Raw genomic sequence first — 18,977 nt, 5'->3', positions numbered from 1 at the left:
CACCGCCGCTGCGATGAAACAAGCCCACTACGGCGGGGGGAAGCCCAGTGGTTTTCCCCGGGCGTGCAGGGAGCGGTGCGGCCTGTGTGTCCGCGGCAGAGCGAAGGACGACCCGCCAACGGCCACGCTGCGGCCGCTCAGCCTCGCCCTGCGGCGGGACGCACCGGCCATTCCAGCACCGCCCCGCCCGGCGAGGCACCCGCCCCTCCCCCCGCCTCCACTCGCCGGTGCCGCCTCCCGCTCTGCCCCCGCCGGGCTGCACCGCCGGGGCCCGGCCCCGGGGCGGGGCGGTGGCTGTGGCGGCGGCGGCGCGGGTTCGGCAGAGAAGCCGGAGGCCGGTGACCTTGTCAGGCAGAGCCGGGCTGCGCCCGCCACCGCTGCTAGCGGGGAAGCTGGGTGGGGAGACGGCCGACATGGTGGAGGACGGCGGCGGCGGCGGCGGCGAGGAGGAGGAGGCGGAGGAGGGAGAGAGCGGGGAGATGCCGGCGGCCGCCGCCGTGCTCCCCCTGCAGCGCTGCAACGGCTTCCTCCCCGGCAAGGAGGCGGAGGACGGCGGGCGGGCGGCCGCGGCGGGCGGCGGGGAGCGGGCGGAGGCGGAGGCCGAGGCCATGCTGGCGGCGGGCGGCGGGCGTCTGGAGACGCGCCTGTCGCGGCGGCGGCTGGCGGTGCTGGCCGTCTTCAGCTGCTACTCGCTGGTGAACGCCTTCCAGTGGATCCAGTACAGCATCCTCAGCAACGTCTTCGCCGGCTTCTACCGCGTCTCCTTCACGCAGATAGACTGGCTGTCCATGGTCTACATGGTGGCCTACGTGCCGCTGATCCTGCCCGCTACCTGGCTGCTGGACACCCGCGGCCTGCGCCTCACCGCCCTGCTAGGCGCTGGCCTCAACGGCCTGGGCGCCTGGCTCAAGTGTGCCAGCCTGGCCCCCGACCGCTACCCCGTCACCCTGGCCGCCCAGGCCGTCTGCGCCGTCGCCCAGGTCTTCATCCTGGGGCTGCCCTCGCGCATCGCCTCCGTCTGGTTCGGCCCCACCGAGGTCTCCACCGCCTGCGCCGTGGCCGTGCTGGGCAACCAGGTAGGGGCGGTGGGGAAGGGGGCCAGGGAGGCTTGGGAGAAGTGAGCTTGCTTAGCGTGTGGCGTGGTGTTGGTCTAAAAATAAGTCGTTTAAGCGGGGAAAATCCATTCTTCAAGAAGCGGTCACAGGGCAGCATGAGAGAGAGGAGGAGTGATAGAGCCAGGGCAAGCGCGGAGGGGATGTTACATACCACCCTCCCCGGCCAGGCTGGCTTTGCGGGACCCTGGCTGCATGGCAGTGTGTAGCAGTTTGCATGCTTCTGCCCACTGCCTGGCGTACATCAGTTGAGAGACCCTTTTCAGAAGCTGTCCTGCTCTGCTTTCTCTTCCTCTTGCGTTTGGCATCGTTCATCTTACTGAATCCACCCCCAGCTGGAGAGGAGTGAAGTACCCGAACTTTTGTGGGGAGCCCCAGTGCCAACATATATTAGTTCCTGCTTTCTAAAATACTGCCTGGAATCACTATGTGCCAGTAGTCAATGTGACTGATGGAAATTTTCTGTAACACTATGATAGTTCGCGTCACTGTGGGAGCTGATAACCGAGTCACAAATTTCCTTGAGCTCCCTGGTCCTGGCCGGTTTCAGAGAGCTGGAACAGGCATATCTGAAAGCACAGGTGAAGATGTAATGCTGATGGGGTTTTTTTCCTCCCATAGCCTTGTTCTCGCCCCTTGCTACTGCCCCCGCTTTTCTGTGGCAACAGAATGTTAAGATCCCCGTCAACATCACTGGTGCAGGCTGAGGTCGTAGGTACAATTTGATTAAGGTAACAGGGGATTTGATTTTCCTTATATGAGTCTAATGATTTTATGTTTGTGTACTTTGGATTATTACAGTGGTAATATTAGCGTTACATATTTACAGTTAGGGTTGCTCATTAGCTCATACCTGGCTGTGTACAGTTTTCTCAATGCTTTTCCAAAACAATTTCATTTGCATTGAAACCTTCCAGTGGACAAGTCAACTGTCCCTTTTGAACTGAAGACTTTGGGTGTTGTTGGTTGGTTATTTTAGCAGTTGAACAAAAATTTTGCATGTCCGTCCTGGGATCAGGTTAAAGGTTTCTTTGGCAGCTAAATTTCCACTCTTCCTGATGTGCACCAGTCCTCCCTGTAGCAAGGAGTTACTGGGGTTTCAGTTCTGCAGTACAGTGCCAAGGATCCAACTTGGAGTCTGAAACCGATGCTTTGCTCGGATGCCGAGATGTGGGTGTTGAAATGGTGTGGGATGGGAGCAGGAGTGCAGGGATTGTATGGATAGGAACCACAAGAAAGATGGGCAAGGAAAACGGGAGCAGAGTTGTGAACAAAATAAACCTTAGTTATTTCTGGAGTGTACTCCCCTGCAGAAGGTAGGACTGATCTTAGTGTGCCAACGTGCTTGCTGGTCCTCTGCCGGGGAAACACCCGTGAAACACACTGACAAAGTGTGTTTCATCTCCCTCTGGCAGTCCTGCGCAAAGGATAATGGCTTATTCTGCAGCGATGCTGTACCCTGCTAGCTCAGAGCTGTGTGCTACAGAAGTCTTAAGACCCCAGTCCTGCTTGTCACCCACTGATATGGTGTCAAACAATAGAATTTCTCTGTTCTCAGTTTTTGCATTCTTTAAAAAAAACGTCTCAAAAGCTAGATTGAGAGAGTAGTGAAATGACAAATTAAGCACTTGGAAGTTAGAAGTAGTGTCTGTATATCCCAATGCAGTTCACTTCTGCGTACACATTATGATACAGCCTCACTGTACTTGTTTAATTGCACAAGGTGAACTATGTAACAGAATCGGGTTGCTGTAACCAACTGGGCTGTTGGTCATCTGATATCTTATCAGATATTTTGCATAACTTCAGAGCTACGGCAGACAGGGCTGGGGACTGCAGGCAGGGGAGGGACAGAGTTATCAAAATATAGTTATCAAAAGTCAGATCTCACACGGTATCTCTTGAGATGCTAATCATCTGCAGTTGAAACACAAATCACTGGGATTGCAGCGAAGTACCTGTCAGGGGTTGTTAGGAGTGCCAGATTTCCACAAGTATTTAGCGTCTTCAGCTGGGCACAGCTGGCTCATTGGAACTCTCAATCCTTCTGCCCTTAACCTCTCTACATGTAAAAGGTGAAAAATGGTATCACTTGACTGTCTTGGAATATTGTGGGTACTCTGTTGACTCACATTGGGGGAGGAAAAAAAATACCTTAAAACCAAGAGTAATTGTGTAGTCAGTTCGTGTTTGCAGAGTTCATATACTGAAGGGTGAGGATAAAAAGAGACAAATTCTTCAGGTGAGCACTGGATACTGTGTAAATCTGATGGTCTGGGGGCGGGGGGAAGCAAAACCCTCATCAGGCAGATGCACAAAGGGTGCTTTGTAAGCACATTGGCACACCTTTAATTTGAGTGCTTTCTGAGTGTTGGACCTGCTACTCGAACAGTCTTCCGTGCTCTTTTTTATTGTATTTTTTTTTTACCTGAAACAGATGCAGAGTTTTTTAGTTAAAAAAAAAAAACAAAATTGTTCTAACACTTTAAAATGTGGTTTAGTTTTGGAGGAGCAGCAGAGATAAATTGGAGAGTAGTTCAAGTCTGTTGGTCCTTCATGTTTTAAAATGCTTTATACATATACCCAAAATTTCAGTCCTTGTTTTTTATCTGTTTTTCATGTTAAATCAGTTGCTACATTGGAATTGACTCTGGATACACACCCACTACTACTTTATTTTGTGATTTTTCTTTGTTTCCTTAGCAATAATTGCAGATGTAGGTTTTGGGTTTGTGTTTCTTAATAAGGATGCTCCTTTTCCTTGGCTCTTCTCTGCTCTATCAGTTCTGCAGTAAACCTTGTATGTCAGTCTTTGTTACTGTAGTGGCAGGATCGTGACATCAAGTGTAGCGTTTTGATTGAGAAAGAGAAGAACGTTTCTACAAGAGTAGTTGGAATCTTCTGTCATCTCTAGGCCTTCAGTTGCAGGATGACTGACATAAATTTATGTGCGTGCATAGTGTTTTCCCGTGAAAGATCCTTCTGCAAAACAACTTCCTTAATGCTTAGTTGTTAAGTGTGCTATATACTAGGTGTAGTATTGTAGTTTAATTTAGAAATGAAAAGGTTAAAACGTGAGTTATTGAAGACCTGATTGTGAAATGTCATTGAGAGCAAATAGCTCAGAAGTATGAAACTAAAGGAACACCTTTCCTTCATAGTTTTATTAATAGTTATTATGATATAAATTCTGAATTCTACCTGGTAAGGCTTTTAATTTCTGTTAATTTTTATGTTCACAGGGAAATGATTTTTGGCTTTCTTTTCTTGCTTTACAGCTTGGCACTGCAATTGGGTTTTTGGTGCCACCTGTTCTGGTTCCCAATACACCTAATGATATCGATCTTATGGCACATAACATCAGCATCATGTTCTATGGAACAGCAATAGTGTCCACGCTTTTGTTCTTCTTAACAGGAGTTGGTAAGTGTTCTATTCTTGTAATTTAAATAGTGACCATAGGGATTGTTTACAACATCTCATTTCAAGCATCTGACTTTGCTCAAAGTAGTCAAGATTACATTTTCTCAGGTTTACTTGCATTCGCTTATCTGTCATGCCAGGGTCAAGCAACAACCAGTTTTCTGTATGTCGTGCTTCACATAGAACAGCCCCTCTCAGGATATGCAGCTCACTTAGGCTTTTTGCTACCAGCTGCAATATGATACAATATGATTCTCTGTGTTATTCATGCAATTCAGATACAAAGGTCTAGACACATTGCAGATGAAGTCTGTATTTGACCTTGCAATCAGGCACGACCAAATAATTAGCACATCCATTGTGGTTGTGACTTGATTCTTCCATGAGGAAAATCTAGACTATTTTTTTTATGGAAGTGTTATAAAACACAAATTAAACTTGTGAAATCCATCAAACCGAAACACTTCAAAAAGGAAAAGCATTAGTCTAATAAAGACAAATCAAAATTATTCTTTCTTCTTTTTCCCCAGTGTTTGAAGAAAAGCCGAAATACCCTCCTAGTCACTCACAAGCAGTCCTGCAAACTATGCCTCCCGAGGATTACTCCTACAAGCAGTCGATTATAAACTTATTCAAAAACATTCCATTTGTACTTTTGCTGATCAGTTATGGTAAGCAGTGCTGCCTGGCTGTAGTTTGGCAGAACAGTTGAATGTGTGCCGAAAGCGCAGTGAGTTTTAGTTGTGGCAGTGGTTGTGTATGGGGGAGGGAGTGTCAAACTTTTACATATTCAGCAGCCAGTGCTGGAAAATCTGTCAGGATTCAAAATACCGTTTGTAGGTCTGGTGAAGAGATTTTACCTGGCAGATAAAAGGTTTTGCCTCTGATGTGAGTCTTAAATATCAGATGATTAACTCTTTAGGGTAGCAGACCTGCGGGGCTACACCTGGAATGACTGAAGCTTTTCTTTTGGTACTGCAGGTATTATGACTGGGGCATTTTATTCTGTCTCCACATTATTAAACCAGATGATAGTAACTCATTATGAGGTAAGTTTATTGGATCTTCTTTGTTTGGTTGGGTTTTTTTTACTGTACATTTGCAGAGGTGAAGTTTATTGTTATGTAGGTGCTATGTGTGCTCAGACGTTTGGTTTCCTTTATACCCCCCTACAGTTTCTTGCACCATACAGATATGGGAGTCATAGGAGTGTTTGTTTGCGCTTATGACTGCCAAGAGCTCTGAACTTGACTCTGAGTGGAAGCAAGTTATTAATGAGCACCATATAAATATTTGTTGAAAGGGAGAAGAAGTGAACGCTGGGAGAATTGGCTTGACACTGGTGGTGGCAGGAATGGTGGGTTCGATTATTTGTGGTTTGTGGCTGGATTACACTAAAACATACAAGTAAGTGTGGGTAGGCATGTACGGGGTTAGGGGTAGGAGAGCAGTGCAATTGCATTAGAAAAATACTGCAACATAAAGGCTGAAGTGAACTGATGATGCCTTGATGGAGACTGGTTTCTGAGGCTACAGCAAAAGCTTGAGACTCTTACTGGTTCTTGGCCAAAAGAAATGAGGTGGGAGAATGCAAAGATGCGAAGGGGCTTTCCATCTACTCCTGTCTCTTCAGGAGTGTAAGGCTAACAAGGAAAGCACCATATGTCCTACATATGGTGGCCAGGTGTCCCTGTGGGCTCCTTCTCTTAGGAAAGCATAAAGGCTCAAAATCTATTCTGCGTTGTTTTGTAAAATGGACAGTTGATGGATTCTCTTTTTTTTTTTTTATTACTCCTGATCCTATTAGTAAGCATAACATTTGCTTTAATTCAGGGGATGAGCATGGAGCAGAACCCTGTTGTGGGGTAGGAGCTCCCGGGTCCATCACCCATAGTGTGATGCCCCCCAGGAGTGACCAGTGCCCTGAAGCGCTGCTTGCGGTGGAGTAGTTCTCCCCTGTGACTCTTAGTACATTATGTGCAAGAGCTCTAGAACTTAATGGATGCTAATGCTGTAGGTTGGCTTTGTTTCTGCATGCGTTTTGGCTTATTTAGAAGTGATATGTTCTTTAATATTTTGGATGACATCCCTTATTCCAGTTTTACAATAAATAGAACATTGTAATAAGATTTGTTTGACTTGCCTCTTAGGCTGACTTTTATTGCTAATGGTGTTCGATTTGGCCGCTCATGTATTGATGTACTGTATAATGGGCAGCGTTGCAGAATGGCCAAGAGGTACAACATAGCAGAGAACTAAAATAGTCTTAAGGTAATAGTATCTGCTGTGATTGCTCACTCTTTGAGAATCTGAGTAAGTCTCTTTAGCCTTGAGCAAAGCAGCTATATAACCAAGGCAATAAAGAGTTCGGGAAGGGATACGTTCTCATTGCATGATATGTTTGAATCAGAATTACATGAAGCAAATATTATAGCTGTAGAATGTTAGTTGTTAGACAATAAGTAATGCTTATGTTACTCTTCCATGCTTCAGCAATTTGCTATGACCTTATGTTAATGATGTTAATTTCTTAATTTTTTTTTTTGTTGGATTGCAGGCAAACTACTTTGATTGTTTACATTCTCTCTTTCATTGGGTTGCTTGTATTTACTTTCACCCTGGACCTCGGATACCTTATAGTAGTGTTCGTGACTGGAGGAGTACTTGGGTGAGCAATTAAAAAGGACTAGATGACTTACTGCAGTTCTGTTCAGAAACAATATGTAACTGTTTTAACTAAACAATTCTACTGTTCATTCTGTCATCGTGCTCTCAACCTATGCTTACAGCTGACTGTACAGATAGGGTGTACTTGGGTTTCACCTTCTGTTACATCAGGTTAGATCCAAAGTAACTCACTTTTCACTGAATTTCATTTAATGTTTTTGTGGACCTAACAGAAGTCTCTACGTGGTCAACTTGTTTGGTTCCAATTCAAAAAGCTGTCTGCAGTAAAGTTGAATCTTTCTGTTGGCCAGTGGATAGGTGATTAGAGTTTAACTAGGAAGACTGGCTTCTGTGCATTTTGATTGATCTATATTTTGATAGCCCAAGCAACGTGCTGGGTGCTTTGCTCTCTCAGAAGAGCAAGAGCACTTCTTATAGATACACAATCTAAAAGCCCCAAAAGGTGCTGAGGGAATAGTGCTGTATCCAGACACAGCAGTCAAGGTAGAGCCAGAAATGTTTTAAGAATTTCAGTTTAAAAAACAGTCTACCAACCTCAATTGCATTAGGTCTCTGCTCTTCCTGTCACCCATCAGTCCCTTCAGCTTCTTCCACAGCAGGTTTTGGCAGACATTCCAGTGTCCAGCCTCATGCCTTACTAATGGTCTCTTTTTGTCCTCCAGCATGGATGTTTGGGCTGATCAAATGATGATGTTCATGTATGTCTTTCATTTGAAAGTAATTGGCTTCAATGATTGAGTGGCTTGTGGACTGGTCAGAGAAGGTTGTTTCATATGTATGGAGTGGAATGCAGGTGGTTATGGGAAACGGGACAAATATGTTAAAACATCTTTGTCCTAAAAAAAAAAAGAGATCTATGGCTAAAATTGCTGGATGAGGTCGGGGGAATGAAGTAGGTAAAGCAAGTATTGAATCATGTTAGGCCTTGAAAACAAACAGTTCAGAATACCAGCTAATTCATAATACCATGTGTTTATGTTTGATTTTCTTAGCTGTAGTAATAGATGAAGGCCACACCTATCATACTCTTACTCTGCTTTTCAACAGGTTCTTCATGACTGGCTATCTCCCACTTGGGTTTGAATTTGCTGTGGAAATTACATACCCAGAGTCTGAAGGCACTTCCTCAGGTCTCCTTAATGCCTCGGCACAGGTTATATCATTTTATTTCTTCAAGTGAAGTAATGTTCAGGAAAGCCACGCTTCTCAAATCTAAAAAGGCTTTCTTAGACTTGGCTGCTAAGTCTCTGATGTGTTGCTGTAGTCTTAATTTTTTGTTAATTTGGTTTCTATAAGATGTGACCTGAAACTTTGCAAGGTAAAGTGATGACTCTTTTCTGTGTGATCCTGATGAAGTGACTTGTTTGTTTATAGATATTTGGAATTGTCTTTACACTTGTTCAAGGAAAACTCACAACAGACTACAGTCCCCGTGCAGGAAACCTCTTTCTTTGTGCTTGGCTTTTTGTGGGCATTATCTTAACAGGTAATTGATCAGAACTGTAATGATTTCTCTTTAATGTAAAAATGTGGAGGGTTTTTTGAGATAGACATCGAAAAACTACCCAGAAATTCAGTCAGACATCTAGGATTTACATATGTGGCTTCCTGTCTGGGGTGGCAGAAGTTAAAGTGCAGGGTTTGTTGGTTTGGTTTTTTTCTTTGTTTTTCACTTTAAATACTTGCTGTGCGTGCACCCTTTGTTTTAAGGATGATGTTGCTAATACGTGGACAGCCATCTGTGTCCCATTTTGTGAGTCATGTCTTGAATTTGAGGCAGATGCCTATCTCCAGAGGAGGATAATATGTGTAAACAAATACAGAAATTGAGACAGTTTGCAGTTTACCAGATATAAGAAACTGCTGATATATTCCTGAGCTGTACCAGTGACTTACACATGCTGGTACTTATAAATGTGCTGAAAGTGCTAAAACCATCAAGCTTTGCTTTAAGTACTCATAGTTTGAAAGCTTTTATTGTCATGTTCTGCGTGTGCTCTGTGAGGAGCAAGTTGAAATTATCAGTAAGTTCAAATCGCAAAAGAGTGAATACAGGTATTTTGAATATGTGCTGAAGGCAGCTTGTGTGTGCTTGCACTGTACAAACATTTCCCTTGAAATGTATGTCATTGCGAAGTTGTGAACCAGCTTTCTCTTTTTTTTTTTTTTTTTATTTATTTCAGCCTTAATAAAATCAGATTTGCGAAGACACAATGTGAATTCAGGGATTATGAATTTGGATGTTAAAGCTGTAAGTGGTGACTCGTTTATCGTGATTGTGTTAGCGTACGCGAATGCTTGGCTTTTCTCGGCATAATAATATTAACCGCAAAAAAGTAATTGACAAAAACTTGTAATGACTGTTTCCTTGCTGTTTTGGAACAAGAGAGCCACATGGGATGCTGCCCTCAGACATCTGTTTCTCCCCTCCCGTGAAAAAAAATTAAAAGACCTTCTGCTCTCAGTTTTTCCTGAATTTTAAGAGGCTAATATTAATCTCTGATTTTATTGCTTGAATCTTGCTTTTCCATATATTCAGGTAGCATTGTAAATTGTGAAGCCTTTTTGTGTATTGGGTTAGGAGGCTGTTACAGATTACATATTTCATTTAAAATACCTGCAGTCCCTTTAAGTGAAGTCAGTGTCTGATGAACAGAAGTCATGCTACAGTTTCTGTAGTGTGCTGCATGAGGAGCTGGGTCTGTTCTTCTGCTGAGCACCCTCTCAATTTAAATGAAGACTGAGCATACCACTTTCTGCTGCTCAGGAGGTCTGAAGACCGTGTTTCAGCAGCTTTTCCAAATTATCACAGTTACTAGTAGAAATAAGGCTGTCATTGGAAACTTTTTTCAGTGCTGTGGGTTTTTTGATCATTTGGATCTATATAATGAAACACCTTTTTGGAGTCAGTGCAAGATCCTGTGTCACGCTTCTTTTTATGTGTAGGTGTCCTGCGTATATAGCAGCTTTTGATCATCTGTGATCAGGTGCACGCTGTTAGTGTCTGCATAAGGTTCAGAAACTTCCAAGCTGGTGCTATATGAGCTAACTTGAATCTGAAACCTATGCAGCTGTGTGTGCACAGTATGGCATCCTGGGGCTTCACCAGCCTGGGTCGGGGCTATCTCAGGGGTGTACACGCTGACTGTAGGCAGTGGTCCATGACTTGTCTGTTTTCCATTATCACCTTGTTAGTTAGTCTAAATTGTATACCAAACCTTGATCGTCAAGTTTCTACTGTGTTTAAATGTAAGGGAGAAAACACCTGAAAGTTAATGTCCATGTGATAAATATCTGTATGCAGTAAATATATACTTTAGAGTTATACTAAGAAACTAAGTTCTGTGGGGTTTGGGGTTTTTTTTTTTTCATTACAGAGAGAAGGGAAAATAGGGCTTTCTATAAATCCCTGATTTGGCTAATTAACTACTTATACTATTGGAGTCTAACCTAATAGTTACCCAAGAATACTGTGGCTGAGAATAGCTTCTGCTGAATAATAGCTTAATTCTTGCTTTTCTTTTTTTTTCCCTCTCCAGGTACCAGTTGACAGTCCTGTAGAACCTGAAAATACTACATTAAAAATTCAGTCTGCTTTATAAAGCTGAAAGGTGGCTTAGAAACGCACAAGTTTGGTTGGATGCTGAACAATATTAATTAGTGTAATCACTGGATTTGTGTGTATGAGTAGTAAAATGTGTTTGGTGATAGTTGTGCGGTGGAAATTATGAAGATGCTCAGTTCATTTTGTGCAAGACGCAAACAATTCACCTTTGTATGGAATATTTATTTTAACAGTTTTCAAGTTTTGCAGTTTCATTAGTAAAGAACTGTGTGAGTACTCTCCATGCTAGGGAGACATGTACCTTCAGGATGCATACTTGAAAAAATCTGGAATCCTGAAGTACAGTTGTCATGATCAGAAGTATCTAATCTTCTTTTCTTGTTCAGTCTTCGCTAGTGCATTTGAAAAGTCAGAGTGGGTAGTTGCACAGCTGGAGGATGTTCACAAGTTCCTTTTTTTAAAAATGTATCTGTATTTTTAATATAAGACAACAGTTCCTTCTGGGAAACTGCCTATAGCACAATACTGAAAACAAGAGATGACTGCAAACGTGTGTGTTTCATACTGGCATCTGATATTTCTTTTGCCTTGAAACTTCTTGATAGGTATCAGAAGGCAGATAAGAGAAAACACTGTCTTGTAGATTCATTGTAACATTTCCAGGGAGATTTAAAGAGTTTCCTGCTAGAAAAATTTAAAACCAAAACCATTTCTCATTAAGTACAGTAAAAAGGAGGAGAAAGGCCTTTGATATCTCTACGGGGAAGTATTCATAGGCAATGGAACACTACCACACAGGTTGCCTCCATGGAATCTTTTGAGTGCTTTCTCAGTTAAAATGAGAGGAATACGTGTTTACAAAGAGCTGGTGCCTTTACTTTGTAAAGAAGATCCTTGCCTCATCTTGAGTTTAATCAGTGCTGCTGAAGAAATTCCATTTTGTGTGTTAAACCTCCTCTGGATATTTGTGAAGTATCAGGAAATGTGTTCTATCCTTCTTTTTTTGCATTTATTTCTCTGTGTTATGAATTGTATCATTTGTCCCATGAAATTTTTGTGCTCGAATAACTTAAACCATGCCTTTCGCAGTTTGTTAAAAGCTGTAAGGATGATTGAAAGGAAAATAGTGATGTTTCACTTTGATGAAATATTTGCTGTTCGTATCATGCATCTTAGCTACAAAAGGAGCAGACTTCATTAACATTCACCTTGTGTTATTACGTTATCTGAATTTGGGAAGTGGATTTCTCACAGCGGTGCTTCTGAAAATACTTTCCTTTACCTTGTGCTCTATCTACACACCTAAAGAATTAACAGCTCTACAATAATACTGAGGCCCTGCTATTACTGAGAAAGTCAGACCTGAGTTATCGGAGTTTTTGCAAACATCTAAGCTTTAGCAGGCTTTAACCTGAGCCTGCAGGTTCGGTACCATCAATGATGCCATCTCTTTGAGTTCCCACAGATGTAGTGCCATCCAGAAGGTGGAATGCTACTCAAAGTTTTCCACGGATTGTTACAGTAGGGTATGGGGAACTTTTTAACTCCGAGATAGTCTTTCAGTATGATAAGTATCGTTAAATGCTTTTCTTTTTCTTGTTTCACTGTAGATTTAGAGAATCCTTTATATAAAAAGGACCCTATAAACCTAGCTGTCTAATCTTAGCCTCTGAACTCGATGATCTTGATTTAAGGTTTTGTATGATAAATGCTTCAGACATGGGAAGACTGAATGGCAATATACATATCAGAATAAGCTAAGCATTCTTGGAACACTTGCCTTTCCAAAAAGGGTTCATGTCACTGCCAGGGCCAGTGCTAGAGAGAAAATGGGCACAGCTTGCTGCTCCTGGAGGGGCGAGCTTTACGAGAAGAGTCCTCTGGTGAGGTAGATGAATATAGGAAAAGTAACTCATAGATATTCAAATGGCAGGCAAGAGTATAGGAGTGGAAGTAGAGATGATTTCATTATGCCAGTTCTTTACATTTAATGACTTGCTGTGATATAAGCTGCTCCATCAAGGGATGTGCACGTTTTCAGCCTGAGTGAGCAAAGTCAAAGTGCCTGCCTTATGGTATCTGTGCATGGCTTTTACCTTTGGAAAAATGATAATAATGTGTGCCAAAATATATACATTCTTCAGCAAGATACATATTCGGTAAATATTTGTGTTCATGGCCCTTGGTTGCTTTGTACTTCTGCTGTTGCAAAATCTTAACAAGATAATATTTTTTCAGTTTTGGGGAATTGTTTTCAAATGTCCAATAGAAAGTCTTTGGCAGTATTCAGAATGCTTTCTGAGATATCCAGTACACATTGTTCAAATTCAAATATTTAGTTTTTTTCTTTCTTTTTAAAACTTTTTTTTTTAATTCTTCACTACTAGTTTTCAGTTTCTTTAGTTACATTCAGCTGATTATTGAAAGAATATTCTAGGCTTTCTGGCTCCTTGTGTTTTTTATCTTCTGCCAAATTACTTGGCTACCCTCTGAAAAGGTCCAAAGAACATTTGGGCATGCTGGAAACCCTGCTAGGTCCCTGAAAAGAAAATATTCCTAATAATGAAGGCTTAATTACATCCTGGATTTAATACTCCCCCTCTAAAAGGAACTTGAAAGTTGGAAACCTGCGAGCTATTTCCAGGCAACGATAAAGTATTTAAATAAAAGGCTCAGCAGCAAAATAAAGAGCAAATAAAGAACAAACCAGTATTTTATGCAATAATCTTATCATCTGTCTGTCAAGAAACTGAGCTTCTCGTTCATGGCAGAAATAAATTTGGGGTAGTTGGGGCTTTGGGTTTTTTTGGTTTTAATTTTTGTTTTTAAGCAAACAACATCCACCCAATCAAACATCCATCTGGAACTGGAAATAGGGTTTCTGACTCTCTTAGCCTTGAGATTCTGTCTCAGCCTTCCAGTTAGAGTAGAGGTGGGGTCTAAAAATCGTAACTGCTTAAAGAGGTAATCATTCAATGAATGGAATGACACATCAACTATCAGAGGATGTAGTAGGAAACCAATTGAGGAGAGGCATCCCAATCCCATGCATCAGCTTTTGCTTTTCAGTATGCTTTTCTTTTAAGTGCTTCAAGAGAACTCTAGAGGATGCAAGAGAACTCATGCAATGGTGAGCGTAAGCAAGGGGGCTGCCCCCAAGTTCCCAGGGGCCCACCAGGGTGTGTAATTGCAATTGTTGACTTTCAGCTACAAGATCAGAGATTAGCCTTTAAAATAACTCTTTCTTTGATTCTTCCAGACCTTGTTAAACTTTTACTAACTTCACTGGGAGAGACCCAGAGAACATTGACCCATTTTTATTTAGGATTCCTAACATGGTCTTAAAACCCTCATTTCTGTTGGCTGGGTGTGAAAATAGCAGAACTGTAAGGCATAATCTGGAATTGCTGCAATTGGGAGCTCTCTTCTTCAGCTTGGTAGATAAATCCTTCAGAGCACTTATTTTGTAGATGAGTGCTTGTCTTTAATAACATCTCCTTCTGTTGCTGAATGCTTACATTTTATGAGGAAGAAAACAAGGGAAGAAGTGGGACAATGTGTACAAATCATTTCAGGTTAATATGGTTTTCCTAACTTCATCCTCTTGGTCATCTCTTTTGTTCAGGACAGTCTGTTGTTTTAGAGACAATCACTGGAGTGTGTAATTAGGGCTGCCAGCCCGTGTTGCCTAATGAAAAAATGCTTTTTGAGAAACCTTTGACTATCTTGTGCATCTACAATCATGTGAAATTGGGTTAAGCTATAAGCATTTATTGCTTTCACTTTCCCTTCTGTGAACTCATGAGTTTTCCTGCCTGAATGGGAACATGTGACCTTTTTGGTTGCTGTCTTTCAATACGTGTATGTAGCACATCCTTAAGCATTATAGGCTACTAATGATTCATAGACTGCAAGCTAAGTTATTGTATCCCATATGATTTCTCCACCACCAATATTCAATCTGAAGTCTGAGAAGAGGGAGAAGTGATGTTAATGCATGAACTAGAATGAATTAAGCAAAAAATATTCCTGAGAAATGTGTTTCCATGTAAGACCCATGTAATTTACTGCTCATGTCTTTGTTCTCATGAAGATAGAAAATATTTTTGCTGTAATATTTCAGTTTTGTTAGTATCTCATTTTTTGTTTCAAGAGAAAATTAAAAATTCTTATGAATATTCTTTGATTGCAATATTGTACATATGTGTATATGTGGGTGGCATCATTCCTTACCATTATATGTTACGAATAAAGTGTCTAATGTGTAACTTGATTGGAGCCAAGATTACCGTTTTTGACAGCTGCTGATACAGCTGATGGTTTAAAAATGATTTAATTTTTTTCCTTATAAGCTGCCATTTAATGCAGAAAATTTTATAAGTGAATGATACACTGTGTCATTAACAAACACGCATGCGCACGTATATACAGAGTGCACATATGCAGGGTATATAAATGTATTCTACACAAGGGTATTGGCTTACAGAGACATTTTCTCAGGGTGGGGAATTAAAGTATTAGCATCAGTAGTTGAATTGCACTGCTCTAGCACAGTGATTTCTCCTCCTTTGCTTTGGAAAAGGTCTGTGAGGAAAGGAAAGCGCAGTTAACCCCTAAAGCAGGGCAACCCAAAGGCAGCTCCTTAAGGGTGGTGCAAATATTATTTTAATAAAGCACCCAGCTTTAGAGAGATTGTCTGGGGAGAGAGGGTAGAATAACTTCATAGAGAGGAGAGTGAGACATTACATTTAGTTATGGCCCAACTTTTGTTTCTAAAACCAGAGTTGTCTTCAGTGGGAGCACAGTAGGACCCCTTGTGAACACTCTGCAAGGGTTCTGTCAGTTATCCTCAGACGTTTAGCCCAGCACATCAGCTGTGAGCCATGTGAGTTTGGGGAACCTGCTTCAAAAAAATTAGAAAATGTTTTGTGATTTTTATTTTTTTTTTTTAATCTCCCTTCTCCCCAAAACTGGAATTATCTCTGAGCTATTTTGTATAAGAGGTTCTTCACAGAAGGAGGTTGCAGGTGCTGCAAAGCACAGAAAACACAAGTCTTTTGTCATGAAACAATGCTAACATCCAGTTCAAGAGTGGGTTGAACTTTCAGATCGGCTCTTCATTTTACAACCAGGACTATAGGGTTGTATTCCTCTTATAGTATCTCTGCGAAAGCTGCAGGTTATATCCCCATTAGCACTGCAACTTAAATATTCCTGCAGCTGGGAAGGAACAATCACAGCAAATTATTATTGCCTTAAAGTTCATTCTTTGGGGGGGGGGGGGGCTGGGGGGGGGGAGATGCTTAGTCTTTCTTGAAAGAAAACACCAGAAACCTCATCAGGTAAGTGAGAGATGTGAAGCCATTCTGACTATGATTAGTCAGATAATCGTTTCTATAATTGGGAGGAGGCCCTATGTATTCAAAGCTAACAAGCGTTACCCCTTCCACAAAGTGATGTGGTTTGTGCATGGGTAAAATAGGCAGGTGCCTAACAGTCCAGCTGGTTCCTAGGCTGGAAAGGTTTCTTAGAAGCCTGCCGGATTTCCTTTCTGGCTGTGCTTCACAAGGAGCGAACCTTATCTGACCATGTTCTAAATCAATATTTACATCTTCAATTAAACAACATCTTTCAGAAGATAAAACAATAATATCCTGAACTTCATAGTCCTGAGGACTTCAGTAGGCATGTCACAGTGGAAAAAAAAAAAAGCTAATTGCTAGCAACGATTAGGCATAGTTACCAATTTGTGGGTGTATATGTATGTATTTGTGAGTAACTGGCTAATACCTGCTTAATATCAGATGCGGTCAAAATTCAGCCTCTAGGACGCCGATTTCCAGTGTTTTCTCAGTAAACTGCTTCTGCTTGTAACAATGCTTAGGCCATTAAAAAAGTTTGTAAATGTTATCTAAAGGCACTGTCAGCATGGTGATCTTGCCTTACGAGTTCTAGAAACACACACAAGGCCCTACAAAAGCTATAAACTAGCTTTTTGGTTAAAGATGGTTAAAGATGCTTCATGTGAGTCCAGAAGTGCTGTCACTGTGGCTGTAGCCCTGCAGGTTGGAGTTCACCAGCTTTGTAGACGAGGCAGTGAACGTGCATCCTAGTGAGCTGATTTTGGAAAACGGGAATGTGTCATTAGAAGCCACCTTTTTCCATGCCTAGGTGACTTTGGATTATGATGTCTGTTTTATCACTTAATAACAATTTCGTACTGGTTTGTCTCTCTTTATATTTCACCTGTACTTGTGTGTGCATCCTGAAAAAATATCTTGTAAAAGCCATGTGAAAATGAGTCTCAGATGAGACTCGGTCAGTTGAGTACAATATCATTGGCATTATTGGACATAGCTGGAAAGAAATGCTTTGCCCGAGTAAGGAGACTAAACCTACTGAGAGAGATTGGATTATCTGGATAATAGTTTAGTTCTCTATCTAGATGTTCCTTAATGGAGAAATTGGCTTTTACCCTAGAAAATACATTTGAAAGTTTTTTCTTCAACTGACTTGTAGGAGCAAAATTGAACTTTAGTTTCATAGTCACACATCTGCTTGGCTTTCAAAAGTAAGGTAGGGAGCTACTAAACCCAAGTTTTTGGTGAGCAGCATGACTTAGGGACGTCAGGGGCTAACCCTGGTTCTCAGAGCACTGTGAAAGTTGCTGGGAAAAATCCCAGGGAAGCATGAAGCCTCTTGAAGGCTTCAGAAGTTTTCCTTGCTTGTGCAAGGCTGAACCAGAAACTTCCTAATTTTTTTCAGAGTGGGGCAGTCCTAAGGTTTCTCAGATGCTGATCACTAATTTGGATAAGGTAGAAGAGGGACTGCAGATGAGTGCATAGTTAGTTATTCTTTTAGAAATAAAATTTCCAGCCTGCTGCCGAGAGTAAAGGAAATTAAAATATAACAGTGCAGCTTTTAAGCCTGTGCATACTGTTTTCTCCATTAATTCCTGGATGGTAACTTGATTTCTTCAGAATAATTCATCAGCTAATTCTGAACAACCCTACAGGCGTTAGACAAAACCTACATCCTGTGCTGAATGAAGAGGCATTGTCCCACTACGGTGAGAATGACTCACCCTTGGATGATTAACTGGCTTCACAGGACTTGAATTTGTGTATCTTCTGCTCCCAGAGAACAACTGAAATTCACTTAGGGGCCTAATGCTAAAAGCCTGAAATTCACTTAGAGGCTAATGCCTAAAGCCTAGAAATCCCCTGATTTCTCGTCTTGTCACTGCTCCACAAAAGCTTCAGAAGGGTAGAGGAGCTCTTGAAGGTTCAGAGGTTTGACAAAGTTACCCAAACCAGACTGTTGCCAGGGGAGATATGGAGGTCCATCAGCTTTTGGGAAGCAGAGCACCCCATGCTCGGTGTGATTTTCCTCTGACCTACTCCATTTGCTCAGGCTTGAGAGGTAAGAATCTTATGAGGGTTGAAATGTCTGTCTGCACGAAGAGGACAGAACACGTTATGGAACCTCCTTGAAGTCTGCGGTTTGTGTGATTGCACTTACGATGCTCCAGGTTTTGATTCCAAAGTTGGAAAAGCTCTGTAGGCTTCTTAAGTTTGCTAGTTACCTCTGAAAAATAATATCATTCATATGATGGCAAATAATGATGATGACTGAAAAAAAAATTATTTTGCTCCAGATGACTATAATTCTGTGAAGACCTTTAAGTTTTTGTAAATGACCACAATATTCCAACTTTACTCTAACCATCAGGCACTTCTGCAGTGTTTTGACTAGTGTTCAATCGTTCTCTAGAGAGGGGGAATCTATTTCTGCAGAGCACTGCCTTTTAGGGATGCTTGAAATGATGCCTCAGATCAAAAGCTGTTTGATGAAATCATCAGTGTCATGATGATACCTCGTTGTACCATGGCATTGACAACAGTGTATCATGCATTTCTCTCTTTGCAGGTTTCACACAGCACCTAAATTCAAGGGCTTGCGGTTTCTGGGCTTGTGACATGTTCTATTGCTAAACTTAATAACTTTTTCAGTCCACTTTCAAGTACTGCCTGGAAAGACAATGCATTTGAGGAACTTTAATACACAAGGACGGCGTTTGTTCAGAGCCTTTCCTAACCGGCATTACACTATTCCTAGAGGGCACAGGGTATCCCATAACAGAACTATGTTGCTTAATCGATTTCTAAACAGCACCGACAATTGTGCTT

At 41.8% G+C, this 18,977-nt stretch overlaps 1 protein-coding gene across 1 annotated transcript; it reads left to right on the top strand.

The window, feature by feature from the left end:
* Positions 1-413: 413 nt before the first annotated feature.
* On the top strand, positions 414-10,934 carry FLVCR1 (FLVCR choline and heme transporter 1; the record flags this gene model as incomplete). The annotated part of the gene is made up of 10 exons (XM_082480475.1): positions 414-1,076; positions 4,391-4,535; positions 5,066-5,206; positions 5,517-5,584; positions 5,839-5,942; positions 7,093-7,203; positions 8,271-8,376; positions 8,598-8,709; positions 9,407-9,474; positions 10,763-10,934. 10 exons carry the CDS (start codon positions 414-416, stop codon positions 10,823-10,825), a joined length of 1,581 nt encoding a protein of 526 aa, XP_082336601.1. The 3' UTR covers positions 10,826-10,934.
* Between the last annotated feature and the right edge of the window lie 8,043 nt (positions 10,935-18,977).

Source organism: Vanellus vanellus, assembly GCF_965231255.1.
Source record: "Vanellus vanellus genome assembly, chromosome: 3".
In the NCBI taxonomy this organism is placed as follows: domain Eukaryota; kingdom Metazoa; phylum Chordata; class Aves; order Charadriiformes; family Charadriidae; genus Vanellus; species Vanellus vanellus.
This window is presented reverse-complemented; position numbering and strand designations above follow the sequence as displayed.